This window comes from Crassostrea angulata, chromosome 5 (genome assembly GCF_025612915.1).
Source record: "Crassostrea angulata isolate pt1a10 chromosome 5, ASM2561291v2, whole genome shotgun sequence".
NCBI lineage: Eukaryota > Metazoa > Mollusca > Bivalvia > Ostreida > Ostreidae > Magallana > Magallana angulata.
The window spans coordinates 59,377,279-59,392,951 of NC_069115.1; the positions used below are offsets into that span (position 1 = coordinate 59,377,279).

The following is a 15,673-nucleotide window of genomic DNA, read 5'->3' on the forward strand; positions in this document are numbered from 1 at the left end:
ACCTATATATTCTTGTACATTAAAGCTGACATGAATTCATAAATACGCATTATCGATATCTCCTTTTCTATCTGATTATCACCATATTAGTTTAAGTTATCTATTGTTATGCTTATGTGCAAAATAATACGGAATGACTACCTTGGAAATTCTTTCAATGAATATACCATATCTTATTTTTTATTGATCATAGTTATCTTTTGTCTTTTTTACAAACATTCACTTCAATGTGTAGTTCATGCATTTAGAACTCTGTGCAACCTGAATGCCTTGATCGGAAAGCAACCAACCATTACTTTCTTGACAAGTACTGTAAATTCCTTATTTTATAGGCGTGCTTAATTCTGCAATCATGCGGTTTTGTTTCAAATCGCGAGAATATATAATCGCGATCACCAACTTTTTGTTATAAGTTCCTATAGTTCAAAACTGTCTGAAATATAAAAGCGAGATTTTAAAATTTACAAGAATTGCCTCTTGTGATTTTACGCGGAAATTAATTCCTTGTGTTTTATTAATAGGAATCTAAAGTATAAATACCCTAATGGCAGTTGAGGAGCCATCGCAACTAATAGGGTGTCGACATGCTTATGAATTCATGTCAGCTTTAAACAATTAAATGCTTTCTTTGGTGATTCATGCGGGATATATGAAAGTGGCAATATTGCAGGAAAATAAATAACCCTCTAACTGGGTTTATGTAAAAAAATTTCATCATTATAAAGTTGACTTGTGTTTCTGCAGCACATAATTTTTTGATAAACTTCTTCATGACCTGATGTTCTGGAAAATAATGGCTGCAGCATTTCATTCTATGATCTCTGCGATAACCATTATATGATAGTTGAATTAAAACAATAAGGCAAAGCTAGAATTTCTCATTTATTTTTCAGGATGAAATAAAAAACAAATACATTTATAGTTTTAAAAAATCCCTATTTGTATGGCAAAAGAAAAATAAACCAATAAATATATTGGATCTATCATCTATTTTATCACCAAAATTAAACTCCATATTTCACATCATTCAAATACATACAAGCAAGGTAGCTGGCTAATACATGTATATATACATGATAAAAACAACCAAGATAGAAAAGAGGAATTGTTGTACAAAAAAAAATTAACTTATAAAATTTTACAACTAAATCATTCTAAAACTGAAAAAAAAATTAGCTTACAAACAGATACCAACATGAAAGTACATCAAACAACGAAGGTTTTCTCTGACAATATCATGGTTTTCATATTTAATGGAAGCATTATTCCAAAGACTCTCTCTCACCAGAACATTTCTACTGATTTTTTATTGCACCTCAAATTTCATCTAATTACAGAACATTTACTAACATTTTAAAGGAAAAACCTGTTGACTTGCAAAAGCAGTTGAAGCTTTCAATACAAAAAAAAAAAGTATCAAACAATGTGGGAAATCTAGTGCTGTGTGATAGATGTATCAATTCCATGTTATCTTCTTTAAAACCTTGAATTAATTATGTATATAAATAAAACTATTAAAAATTATGAATTTATCATTAAAAGAAAAACAAAAACAAAACAAATTTTGAACACATCTACATGAATTGAGATGAGATTCATAAATACATCAGTTAGACTAAGTGATGAAAACTAATATTTCTAAATATTACACGGCATCTGAAAGAAAAACAATTCTTTTTGCTGATGAGGATCCTTCCTTGACCCAACATTTTACAAACTGAAACCATACACATGATCAGGCTTTGGGTATGAACCTTGAACTTTAAGTTCACCAGAGGGAATGATTGTAGTGTCTTGAATTCAGTGTTACTACATATGTAGTTTCTGATTGCATTAGTACATGTACATGTAATAAATAAATAATCCAACTCCCATTAAATCACATTTTAGAAACATCTATATAATCATCATTTGGTACCAGAAATTGAACAACTCAGCACTTGACAATTTCTCATTCAATAGAAATACATGAAGGACTATTTTTCAACTGACGGAAATGCATAAAAAAAATTCTTTCTCCATATCAATGAAATCAGAAAATGGTAGATAATAAACAATGTGGGTTTATCCACTTTATAACGGAAATGCCAATAATCAACAGTTTTTCGCTATATTTCCCATACTGGTACACTGTAAATTCCTGAACAATCAATCTTCAATATCACAGTTAAATTGACAATTCAGACTTGGTTGGAATCTTGAAAATTTAAAACTAACCCGAGACACGTAGTTACTTCTTGGAGAAAAATCCTACTATATGCTCGCCTATGCCCAGGAAGTAGACGCCTTGAGCAATCCCAAACAGGGGGGCAATGACTAAAATTCTGCAGAAGCCGCCCTTGAAGAAAGCCCTCCATCCTTCTTTTGTGTACACTTTACTGAAATATTAAACATAAAATGCACAATACTTAGAAAACTTTAATGTGCAGTGAACTTGCTGCACTTAGCGGATTTTTTTGTAAGGAACTATCTGTAGCAGCTTTTCTTCAAACCTGTGAATCTAATCTTGCCTATGATTGCAAGATTTAATATACAGAATGGAAAGATTTAATAGATATATACAGAATGGGAAAATTGAATAGATATACAGAATGGAAGATTGAATAGATATACAGACATTTTTATAGAATCAGCAATATGTCAAAATATTGCATATACCAGTAAGTAAAACCCTATATAACTAGATCTCGTTACGAGTAGGTCTTCTGTCTGAATTTGTTTTATATGATACGATGAAATATCGATACTCTCTGCCAAATCTGAGACCCTGGTGAAACTAGGTTTTTTGTCTCGAGACTGGAACGGACGAACGAAAGTGATTATTGAAAATAAAAGCTGGGTTTTTTTTATACATTTGCCTAGTGTACATTATTGTTTATCATGCTAGACGAAACACCAAAGACAATCGGTTAAACTTGTTTAAAACATGAATTGTTTGAACTCTTCTGGTGAGTACCGGAAGTGAGGGTTAACAAAATAAAACCTGTTAAACACATCTTCAATCGTCTATCATTCATAAAAGTTCGTGTCTCAATCACTTACAGTGACTAAAATCTCACGGGTATCAAATCTGCAAAAAGGATAGGTACCTTAGATATTTGATATAACTCACCGGAAGTAGAATATGTTTGCTTATTTTACATATATTATAATATAAGATCATGTAATAACCAGTATTCATTCCATGTAAAAAAATATAAGGAAAAAAATATTTTTGAAGTGCGTGTGTCGAAGCATCTTCAGGTTGTGAAGGATGAAAGTTGTGAAAATCATGACCCCCGGGGGAAGAGTGGGGCCACAATAGGGGAGGGGGGGTCAAAATTTTACATACGAATATATAGAGTAAATCTTAAAGAATCTTCTTCTCAGAATCTAATCAGCCAGGTATTTCTTATAGAATCTCCATGTATTATATTACATTGTCCAGATAGTTTTTATTATGACTCAATTAAGCTGATTTGATGATACCTTTTATTCCTCCAGTGAGCAATGTGGCCCATGGGCCTCTTGTTCTCTCTATAATCCTATGTAAAAAAGTTGACTCCCCCCAATTGTGGCCCCACACTACCCCCCGGGATCATGATTCGAACAAACTTGAATCAACACTACCTTAGGATGCTTCTGGTCAAATTTCAGCTTTCCTGCCTGAAGTTTTTGAGGAGAAGATTTTTAAAGATTTTCTTTATATATATTCCTATGTTAAAGTTTGTCCTCCATTGTGGCCCAACCCTACCCTCAGGTAAGCTAAAAACCAATTTCTGAATCAAAATTCCAGACAAAAATATACCTTTACACGTTTTCCTCTTTTACATGTATTTTAAATTTTAAATGATTTTTCCTTCTGGGGCATAGCTTTATTGGAGCACATAGATAAAATGTAAATTTTTCTAAAAGCTGTTAGTACATACGTGAAACAGTCTGCAATTCCTGAGTATGAGAGCTCCCCTTCGGCTTTCTTCAGAGTCTGGAGTCGAGTTTTTACCACTACAAACAAAATTCCAGTCAAACTTTAAACAGAACTCTGGTTCATTTTATGTCATAGACACCTCATTATATTAGGTAGATAATGCCACTTTAATGCATTGTGGCGTCACCTTTCTCTTCATGAAAATATATATATAATTATGTGTCCAAAGTCTCTTTTATAGTTAATAATAAAATAACTCTTTATAAAAACATCGTTTCAAAACAGTTTTAAAAAAAAAATAATCGTATGTTATACTTTGCATTAATTGTGACGTCAATTTATTTACACAAACCAGCTTCAGCAGCGTCTATGGATATATACCGCATTTTTCGGGACATATGTCAATGCAAGGCATAGGCTGAATTGCTAATTTTTAGACAATATTCAGGAAAAATCCTTAGACTTGCTGATCATGGGGATAAGCCAATTTTCAATACTATAGTGAAAGTATGGCCAATGATTGAGGAAATCATCCTATATATAATTTCAGGAATACCGATGTAGAAAGTTAAAAGAGTTTTTAAAATTATTTAATTGACTTAAGCATATATATATATATTTTAAGCAAAGTTCAAAAATAGATCTGGCTCTGTGTTTAGTGGATCATGATCGAGATCTTCCGTATTCGTCGGTATATACGAATCATAATTTTACAAAGTGTAATTTTATAGCATCATCAACCTCCATGGTTTTGTCTGATTGACTACGTACATGTATTAAATTTTACCAAACAAATTTATATTTCATTAATACCTTATTGCAAAATTTCATTTGATCAAGTTATACTTTGAAAGTATGTGGCGTCCATTAGCTCAACACGTGGTTTCATATTCAAATAGAGTTATCCCCCTTAATCGCTTTGAATGAGAAAAGGAAATACCACACAGAAAATATTTAAATTATGTTTTTTTCCATTAATTAAGGAGAGACTTTCCGTTATACAAAGAAGCTGTATTGCAAACAAACACAGTCAATGCAATGAAGAGTAACAGTTGGTCTTAATTGTACACTACGTGCCGGTGTCACATAATATTTTGAACCCCACAATATATTAAACCCGGGTTCATAATATCGCATAATATATTGAACCCAGGTTTAATATTTCGTGGTATCAAAATATTATGACACCGGAATTCTGTGTCTAAGTCACCGGTTTCACACCTTTGTATACACATAACATCAGAATACCATTATCCATATATGGCAAAAATACAGTACAGTTTCCCAGTGCGGCAATTCTGTAACCCAGTTACAAACGAAACCAGACTCATATAATATAATAATTACATTCTACATGGTTTCGTTTTCTTTTTAATTATGCAACAATAGCTTCCTGGGTTCATAAATGAACGCTTGGTTTTACAGATGGAAAAAAATCCAACCTCTTATATATATAAATAATAAACTGTTACAATGGATAAATCCAGTGGATTTTGATTTTTCTGTTTATTTTTAAAATATCGGCCAATGCCCTGAAAAATACGGTACACCTAAGTTGTTAACCAATCAGAACTCGCCTTACAAGCTACAAAGTAAATAAATAGACTTACCATCCACTGGATTGACGGACAGAGATGCTATGGCGCCTGCCGCTATACCCGCACACAGTGAGTATATAAACACAGGCTGGTTCTCCCCCTTCGCTAGTCCAGTAACATCAGCAGAAATTAGCTACAAATTACACAACGCACAATTACTCTTTTCTACCAGAAATTAGCTACAAATTACACAACGCACAATTACTCTTTTCTACCAGAAATTAGCTACAAATTACACAACGCACAATTACTCTTTTCTACCAGAAATTAGCTACAAATTACACAACGCACAATTACTCTTTTCTACCTCTTAAGCCAATATGTCTAATCTCTCTTATGATAAAGATTTACAAATCTTTATAGTTGAGAAATAGTTAATCTGAAATCATGTCCTACCCTCTCATTAAAAATGGCAAACAAAGGGAAGTAAATAGCGGAGAAAGTGACGTCTCGCAGAGCCGTGGCACGGAAGCCTTTGTATATACCCACAATTCCCTTCTCCCGAATCAACTTTAGGGCTGTACCAGTGGCGGTGATTCGCTCGGACTTGGCAGCTCCTAAAAATAATGCAATAAAGGTGAATCACTATGGTTTTAATTTCATTATTTTAAAAAACAAGATGGTATCAAAAAGTTGAGTAAATCGTCTAAAACTTGTCAACTCGCTAGGCTGTTGCTTCTAGTAATTCTTTAACTTTAATTAAGTCCTGTGCACTGGTAGAGGTCAATCATAACGAAAACTATCTCTGTTTGCAGTTGTCTACTTACAATTTTTAATGTGGGTAGGTAGATTTATAGTACTGTAGTGTATACTACCCGTGTGATATACCTTTGCTATATCAAATGGGTGATGCTTTATCAAATACTTCCAGTCCGAACCATTTTTTGACACAACCCCTCGCTTTAACGCTTCGCTGACCTATTTTCGAAGATTTGCTAGTACTTTTAACATAACTATAATTACTACAATTAATTATTATAAAATGGATTTTGTCAAAGATTTAAATTACAAAATTGAAGGAAAGCATTTCAATTTGCTTCCAACGCCACTGTGTAGTTTATAAAACTGCAAATCATGTTAGATATCATGCAAGGAAATCACTTTGGAGGACGCTATGAAAACAGAACGCTTTTGTTGAGTTTATAAACAAGAACTTACCGAAATAATGTCTCTTAAGACTTTTATTCCACCACCAGTAAGCATCCTTATTCACTATTTTCAATTTGAAATCATTGGGCTAGAGCTTGTTTTATAAAACATCAACAACTGTTCCTCGTTTGAGTCAATTCAAACTAAAGAGCATTTGCAACTTTGTGTTTGTCAACAAACTTGATTATTCAAGTCTTCTGGTCAGTATTTCCAAATAATCAAGTGAATAAGCTCTAAGAAAAATTTTTTAAAGCAAAAAAATTATTTCAAGGTTTATTTTCTGTGAAACTTTACATTAAAACGGTTAGATTTATTTCCGAAATGACATACTTAATTGTATTGCGCAAGGTCACAATAACACAACGTTGCATCACTGTTTTTAATCTTTGAAAAAAAAACAATTCGTGTCATATAAGGGACTGTCTCAAAAAGCTTCATAATATAAATCAAATTGTATGAGATATTAAAATAGAACATCTATAATTGTGATTTTATATTTGCTTTAAAAACCTTGAAATGGTTATATTCGGCAAGCCTCGTGAATATATACACCATTTCAACTCGTTGGATAAAGCAAATATAAAATCACACAATATAGGTATCCTCTTTATGTCCCACTCTTCTTATTCAAAATTGTTGTTAACTTAGGTCTTTAATGGGTCCTTAATGTATTCAAAGTCAACTCTACTGATTTTAGGACTTACCATTCTGCCTGCATCTTGCATTTTCATTTAAAGCCTTACCACCTCTGCCTGCATCATGTGTTTTTTTTTTTAGTTAGGCCTTACCATTCTGCCTGCATTTTGAATTTTTTATTTCAGGCCTAACAACTTCACCTAAATCCTGCATTTTTTATATTATGCTTTATCATTAAATGCCTGCATCCTGCAATTTTTTGTATTTTATCTAATTTCATTTTACCACTTCACTTGTACCTGCATCCTGCAATGTTTTTATTTTAGGCCTTACCACTTTTGTCTGAATCCTGCAATTTTTTTTTAGTTTGGGCCTTACCACTTCTGCCTGCATCCTGCTGTTGGATCTTGAGAAGCTCCATGGGGGTGGTCACAATGATCTGACACAGCCCCGCCCCCGCTCCAGAAACTATGGCACCCCCACTGGACAGAACACCAGTCCTGCAAAAAGATAATTACAACTTAAATTTTTAAGGACTATGGACACAATTTGCTTTGCGCAGATATATGGCGCACAAAAAAGGAGTGATTCTTATGAACATCAAATTCTCAATATTAAGGTATTCAATGTATAATGAAGGGATATTGAACAATTTTGAATCATTTTAAACTAGTTAAATATGTATTGCTAAATAACTATGAATGTGAAATGAACCAAATTCACATGACAGAAAACATATAAGGAGCTGGTCATTTTGCACTTTAAATTTTTTTAAAAGAGTTATTTCCCCTTGATGAAAAAAACAAAATTCTAATTTTCTCAAAATATCTGCGGTAAATGATTCATTTTATTTCATATTTAAATAAAGAGAAAGTTTATGCATGTATTAACCAAAAGAGTTTTATGAATTTTAGGTTACTTTTTACAATATCTTAATAAAACATACATTGCCCATAGACTTCAATGCAAAATTCAAGGTGTAATTAGTTGGACCATAATCAAAATTTTGAAAATTCCTTTGGTGGAGTATTTGTATTTGATAACACCTTCAAAATGATATCATGATTAAGAATATTGGACCATTCATTTATAAGGTACAAAATGTGGTCGTTATACATCGAATACCTTAAGCCATGATCACTAAATCTCAATGAAAAATCGCTTATGACGCAGTATAAAGCTGTTCTACGTCATCAATAAAAACTTTTTGTAGTGCAAAAAGTGGCTGACCTTGCTTTAAGGTCAAGATCTAGTAAATGAAAGGTGCCTACAGGTTTATGAAACTCAATATATAAATTCTTTTTTATAATCTTTGTTACGTAGGGTGTACCGGGGCTTAAATATTTGGTAAATGCAATAAAAAAATCATGTTTTAGACAACCATTTTCTATGAAATAGTAACAAATCTTAGAGTTGTGTCGATTTTTGACTTATGAAATATATCTATAATGCCTACAGTCTCTCAAAAAATGACATTAAACAAGCTCTTGGCCTCCTCTTTAAAATGATTTCAAATTGAATATAGGTACCGGTATTACTTTTCCCATTATTAAATATAGAATGTCAAAATGTTTTATTTTATACATAAGTCCTTTATAGCTGTAAAATATGGGAAAAAATAAATCAAATCAATTATGACATCATAATGGTTCTAGCACCAAAAAGACTCTGTCTGGAATCATGCTAAAATACCTTTTCGACATTATTCAGCATGCACAAATTACATTAAGGGATGTCACAGTACTATAATGAGTTTTATATTAGCTCAAGTTATTTATAACCATCTACATAAATAAGTTAACAGAGTTTGAGGCAGATCATTTACCTTCTGACCCGCTTTAATACTTGCATCGAAAATAGAGTAAAACCCTCACTGTGCTTCAGTTTTGAAGTGTTATATCATAAAATATCATAGTTTTGAAGTGTTCTAGCATAAAAAAATGTTTAACATACTCTAATGGCTGTTGTGTTTCATTATAAAATCAATCTCTTTCTTTCCTACTTCTGGGGGAAGATTATCCAATTGATATTTTTTTTTGGGGGGGGGGGGGGGAATGATCATTGTCTGGTACTTACTTTTTGTCAGTGAATTTGTATCGTAGATAATCATTCACAACCAGCTTAATGGCTTTCTCTGGAGTAATCAGCAATAAGTTTACAGCAGAGCCTGGAACACATTAAAGAGATTCTTGTCAGTGATTCAATGAAGTTTCATTTATTATCACATTAAGGTGGTATGGAACATCTGTTGATATTAAATGAGGAGTAAAATACATTTCTATTAGAATACTTTCACAGGTTTAGAATTTCCAAATTTTACAATATTTAAACAAAAATAGCTTTTGAAAATATTTGGAGAGGTAAAAAAATGTAAACCCCCCCCCCCCTCCCCCAGCAGGATTCGAACTAATGACTTACAGATTTGTAGTAAACCCTGTAACACATTGTGCAAAGCTGTTACATGACAATATTGGAAAAGAAACTACTTATATAACTACACTTTGTTTTATTATTTATTTCGATAAAAATAGTCATCACAACATGGACAGGAGGTGTCCAATACCACCATAAGCCTCCGAGCATTTCCTCAGACAGCCACCTAAATTCCTTTAAATATAGACAACTCTGAATTTCTTCCAGATTTTCCCCATATACAGACAGCCTCTGATATATCTCTGAAAGCCTCTGAACATTACTTACCTCTATACATTCCAAGAAATCTCTCATTTTTGAACGTTTTTTTGGCACAATCAAACCTGGTCAAATATATTAAACAAAAACAATACATTACACACTATTTACAGTGAAACATTTGTGAATTCTCAGTCTAGCATTCTGCAAACAAAGAAGATGGGGGGATAAGATCGATAGCTAAAATGGCCATTTGGCTTAGTCATGAAATATAATTTTGAATTTATATTTTCCAAATCAAATTTATTCAAATACATTATAATAAAACTTTGCAAAAGCACAATTTTTAACAATATTCAGTTTTTAATATTTTTAACAAACGATAAGAGAAAAGATATTGCCTTAAATTTTGGTGGTATCGAACCCACAAAATAAAAACCCTAGTTTTATACAATTAGATTATGTCTGGTACTCTTACCACTGAGCCAATTCAGACAAAAAAAGCAGGCCTTTCAAATACTTGTGTGACTTTGGCCACAACTTTACGAACTTGAATTACATTTTCAAAACATTCGATTGTTGGGATACAAAATGATAATTTTAATGTAGAGTGGGTCATCTTTCCATGTTTTGTTGATTGAAATAGGTACCTTCATAACCCGCATGAATCATCAAACAAAGCATTTTATTGTTTATATTAACATCTTTCTTTTAACTATAGTTAATAAATTGATTATGAAAAGTTTGTAAAATTCACTAAATTACTGTTAATGTACATATTATTAAGTATGTTAGCTAAAAGAAACAGCCAAATTGTTTTCTGTAAGACTTTGAGTCTGACATAATCATGATTATTTCGTGCAGACCGTGATTTTTCTTAGGTCACTGTTGGCTTAGACCAATGCATGGATAAACTGGGCGTGTCAATTTTAGTCCTGTCAGTTTCAGCCACTGTAGATTTTGACCGATTGATAAACGGGGCATGTTGATTTCAGTCTGGCTGTTTCTATAGACCTATGAATTAACTATTAGTTTCCATAAGAAATAGTCTGAATAAGAGGAAATAATACTTGGTAGATGTAAATATACAGGATATAAACCTACGGTACATCAAACTCTGAGCCCCTTGTGAGGCCCAATAATTGTCCAGGGGCCAAAGTTTACAAATTTTTTTTAAAGAATCAGCAAGATATAAAAATGCTTGCATATATTAAGTAAAAGCATATATAATACCATTTCAGTTTTTGTGAATAATTAAATTGTTTAAATGTATACCTTTGCACTCTGAGTTCAATACCTGATTGTAAACAGTATAAGTTTAAAGATTTGCATGTAATGGCTTAAAGCGACAATATATAAATAGTGCCTGTTTTGGAGGGTAAGAGTTGAAATTGACACCCCGAGAAAACCATTGTCAACCGACGCGAAGCGGAGGTTGACAATGGTTTTCGAGGGGTGTTAATTTCAACTCTTACCCTCCAAAACAGGCACTATTTATTTTATTATACTGAATGTCTTTAATGCTTTAATATTGGAATGACTTGAATTCTATGGCGAACCGTACGCGCATAATTTACGCGCATGTAACAATTTGTTGTGTTACCCGTTGCCAAGTGTGTTGCTAACGCTGAGGGTAATAGAACAGATATCAACTGCGTCTTAACCAATCAGATTTCAGTATTTAACATGAAAGTATAATAATACATAAATATTTCATACATTTAAATAAACATCAAAATGAATACAAGCACTGAATGCTTATTTTTTTATGTCGTCAGTGCTATAACACACCAAGTGGAGCAAACAAATTATCATACTGCGCTAAAGCGCGGAATTCAATTTGTCTGCACAGCCTGACATCCAAAATTAAGCATTCAATGCTTAATTTAACTTTGTGGGTCAACTTGACAACAAAATCCAGGAATATTGGTATTTAACTAATATTGATGAAGCCGTAGTATAGGGGTCTTATGAGAGTTTTCTTGGATTTATAATTACATAGTAGGAGTATTTTGCCTTTTGAAAGTTGCCTTTTTTATTGTCTTACGGAATTCATAAACATGATAAAGCAAGGCTGCGTTTTACAAAAGAACTTACGGCTTACGACTATATTAATGAATGTTTATTAATCACAAACTAATCAATGTTTTATTGTAATATCTATAAAATATAATTATTGAAATCAAAATAGTTGTAAATAAATGGTTTGATATAAATTTTGCTCGTTAAAGACCGTTCTATGAGAATGAAAATATTTACGACTTTGTCGTAAGTTCTTTTGTAAAACGCAGTCCTGACCAGCAGACTTTGGAAGTGAAGACTTACAAGCTTTTGTAGTACAGTTCTCCATTTGGCATTGGCTGTTGGTTCTGGAGACGGGTTTTGACCAGGTCTATAGGGAACACACATGTTACACCAACTATACCAGCTATGGCTCCATTGATTATCTTAGGAACAGGGCTGTGAAATATACAACAGGACCTTGATCCAAGGGTCGGATCACGTTGAGTTACCTGGTGTGGATCAGTAGATCTAATGAGATGAGTTTGATCTAATGATCCACTCCTATTGACTTATAGCTCTAGGAAATATGTGTGCATTATCAGTCAGGGGTGAGACTGAACTTCATCATTTTAAAAATGATGTTTCTAATCATAAAAATGATTTTTAGTAATGACTGAAATTCATCGTTTTTAGAATAATGATGAAAAATAGCCATAATCATTTGGAGTTTATTTTAAAGTATAGAGTGACCTCTGAAAATAAATAAGACTGTATTTCATCATTTTTTCCCCATCAAATTGGAAAGTCTGGGTGCACTTAATTATCTGATTTGTTTTTATGAGGCGCACTACTTTATTTTGGTTTCTACTGTGGGTCTAGATGTTTCTCTACACATGGGACCATGGCAGGATAATGTACTATGTCTCTTTCATGAAGAAAATTGGTTGGAAGAATTATCTTGGGAATGGAAATATGATGAAAACAAGTCATATTTACAAAAATAAGAAAGATGTGTACATTTTGTAATTCGTAGAAATAACAATAATTAGTTATTTTTCAAAATGATGGATTTCAGTTTCACCCCTTATTGATTATTATTATTTATTATACCTTTGTGAATATTTCAATGTAAAATTACAAAAAATAAACATGCTATTCTATCTAACCAAATAATAGTTTCCATGCTATCTGCCCATGGTGAACACTGGCGTTGGAAGCAAATTGAAAGGGGGGGGGGGGAGGCTAGACTAATCCTCAGAAATATTGAGAAAAAAACTAATTCCCATAATCATGGAAAACCTAATTCGTAGGGGGGGGGGGGGGGGGATTCCAACTTCTCAATCTTTCAAGGTAAATTTAGTACCTAAAGTACTTTAGTACAGTCTATAAACCCAAATTTCCACATCTATACAGTCTATAAACCCGAATTTCCACATCTATACAGTCAGTAAACCCGAATTTCCACATCTATACAGTCTATAATCCCAAATTTCCACATAAAGAGCTATAGATCTGTATGAAAATATGAAATTATCAAGTCTTAGAGACAATACCAGTCTAGTCGGGACTCTGAAAAACAGAGGTAATTAACTCCGAAAACAGAGTCTTTGGCTCCATTATGCATTGCGGTAAAATGGCATTTATAGTGTAAACAAAGTGTGAGTAATGTACGTCCCTTAGTTCTAATAAAATCTCTTAAATTGGTCAAAAACATGCCAAATATTAATTTTAAAGTTTCTAAAACATTTCTGAATGTTTATGTATCATATTTATGCTATATGTTCATAACTGTTTACAAGTCTAACTTAAGATTAATTTTTAAAATGAAAAATACACCCATAACTTTTATTTATCATTGTTATTTTAAAATATAGTTTCATTAAATTATTTTCATGCTAAATTATTCAATGATGTTGAATAATTACGTATTTAACATGATTTCCAAACACCAGAGATGCAGTAAGCAATTGTTTTGATGATAATTAAATGATCAAATTATTAAAGAGTTATTGTATCTAATTTGTTGAATTTTCTAGGCGTTTAAACAATTAATCCTTTTTTTTAAATACAATTAATACATTTCTAGAGCAGCCATTACTAAGCGAAGCTCTTTTTGTTTACCCACTTATCAATTTGTATGTTTCGTGATTATAAATTGGCACAAATATATGAAAAAAAGTAAAATTTAAGGTCAGACGACACGTTCCTCAATTTTAGATAACTTTTTGCGGGAATTTGTTAATGGTTTACTACTACTTTGACAAGCTTTCTTGCCAAAAATTAGGGTACCTTACCAGGCATTTCTGCAAAATACTACAATATGCAATTTCCTATATAATCTTCTTGAGTATTTTCAATGAAAATACACTTGAATTGCTGATATAAATACATCTAGAGCACAGCGAAAATCACTATATTAGAACTATACATGTGTATGTCCGCCGGGGCGGGGCTTTGAACTCACGATCTCTAAAATCTATACGCTTCTGGAAGTGAGCAGCCACGGTTCTAACCACTCGACCATCTAGACACAAACACAAATCCAAGTAAATTTTGATCATTTTTAAAGTAATAATAAAATCAATATTTTTATTGGAACACAAATATATCACTTTTTAAGCATCATCCAAACATCCAAATTTGGAGATAAATAACTTTCTTCAGTACAAATAAACCCCTATTTTGTGAAAATACGACTGATAGTAAATTATATCCGCGGGGTCTTTTAAAACATGTTAAAAGTCTGCCACCATATTCACCACTTTGCAAGATGATTATTTGAAGACCTGATGTTTTCATAGAAAAATCACCATATTATATACAAGTGTGCATGCGTAGACTCCGAACACGGTGTCCAAAACGCTTGCAGAAATTCACTTCTGTTGACTCCATTATTGGGAGTCTGACTAGACTGAATACATACAAGAATTGTGGCGTGTGATGGACCGTCCCTGTCTTTCCTGTTTGCGACATTTTGGTCTGGTGGTTATAAAAACCTACAACAAAGTATCAACTACATGTAGAGATGTACATATCAACATCCTAAAAGTCAGTCTTAATAATTCTAAAACTTTGACATAATATAGAGATGATAGAATTACATTTTTTCGCCTTAAAATGTTCTGTTTTTAATATCTTGACAGTCGATTTTGATTTTTAAAAATAACGCACGCATTGGTACAATGCACCTAATGCAGTAAAGAGAGAATAGAGAAAATTCAAACTAAACTGCGATGATACTCCAAGGAGTCCTGCACTTTATTGGAAGAAGAAGAAGAAGAACTTGTAATCATAAACAACACAATGTTTTGTAGCAAAATGAAGAAAAACATCCAACCGGTTATTGTAAGTGTAACTGTCGTGTGCTCTGTGTCAAGAGAATACAAATGTCTGCAAATCAAGTAAACTCTGCCTTTAAAGCGTGAAAGTTTCAAGAGCAGACTAAACCCGACCAAACAGGTGCCCTTGCCATATATCGGTCGGTCAAAGTTCAAACAATAACAAAACTTATGTCGTAAAACGAAGCTGCTGAATACAAAATCGGGACTAACTAAGAAGATAAGATAAAATTATCACAAAAGATTATTCAATCAATATTATAAACACAAGGTACAATATTAGCACAATAATATACAATCTTACGTTTGTCGCAATAAAATTAACTAAAACGAATTTTAAAAAATTATGTAGTATTGATAAACTTGCTATTTAAAATGAAATTTTGGTTATATTATTTTTTCATACAAGT

At 32.4% G+C, this 15,673-nt stretch overlaps 1 protein-coding gene across 1 annotated transcript; it reads right to left on the bottom strand.

Annotated features, from left to right (window-relative positions):
* Positions 1-869: 869 nt before the first annotated feature.
* On the bottom strand, positions 870-15,488 carry LOC128185535 (mitochondrial glutamate carrier 1-like; the record flags this gene model as incomplete). The annotated part of the gene is made up of 10 exons (XM_052855110.1): positions 870-2,378; positions 3,909-3,984; positions 5,518-5,638; positions 5,902-6,062; positions 7,669-7,790; positions 9,367-9,457; positions 9,991-10,046; positions 12,247-12,381; positions 14,849-14,921; positions 15,263-15,488. Coding segments are annotated over 10 exons (1,209 nt in total), but the record flags the coding sequence as incomplete, so codon positions are not given.
* Between the last annotated feature and the right edge of the window lie 185 nt (positions 15,489-15,673).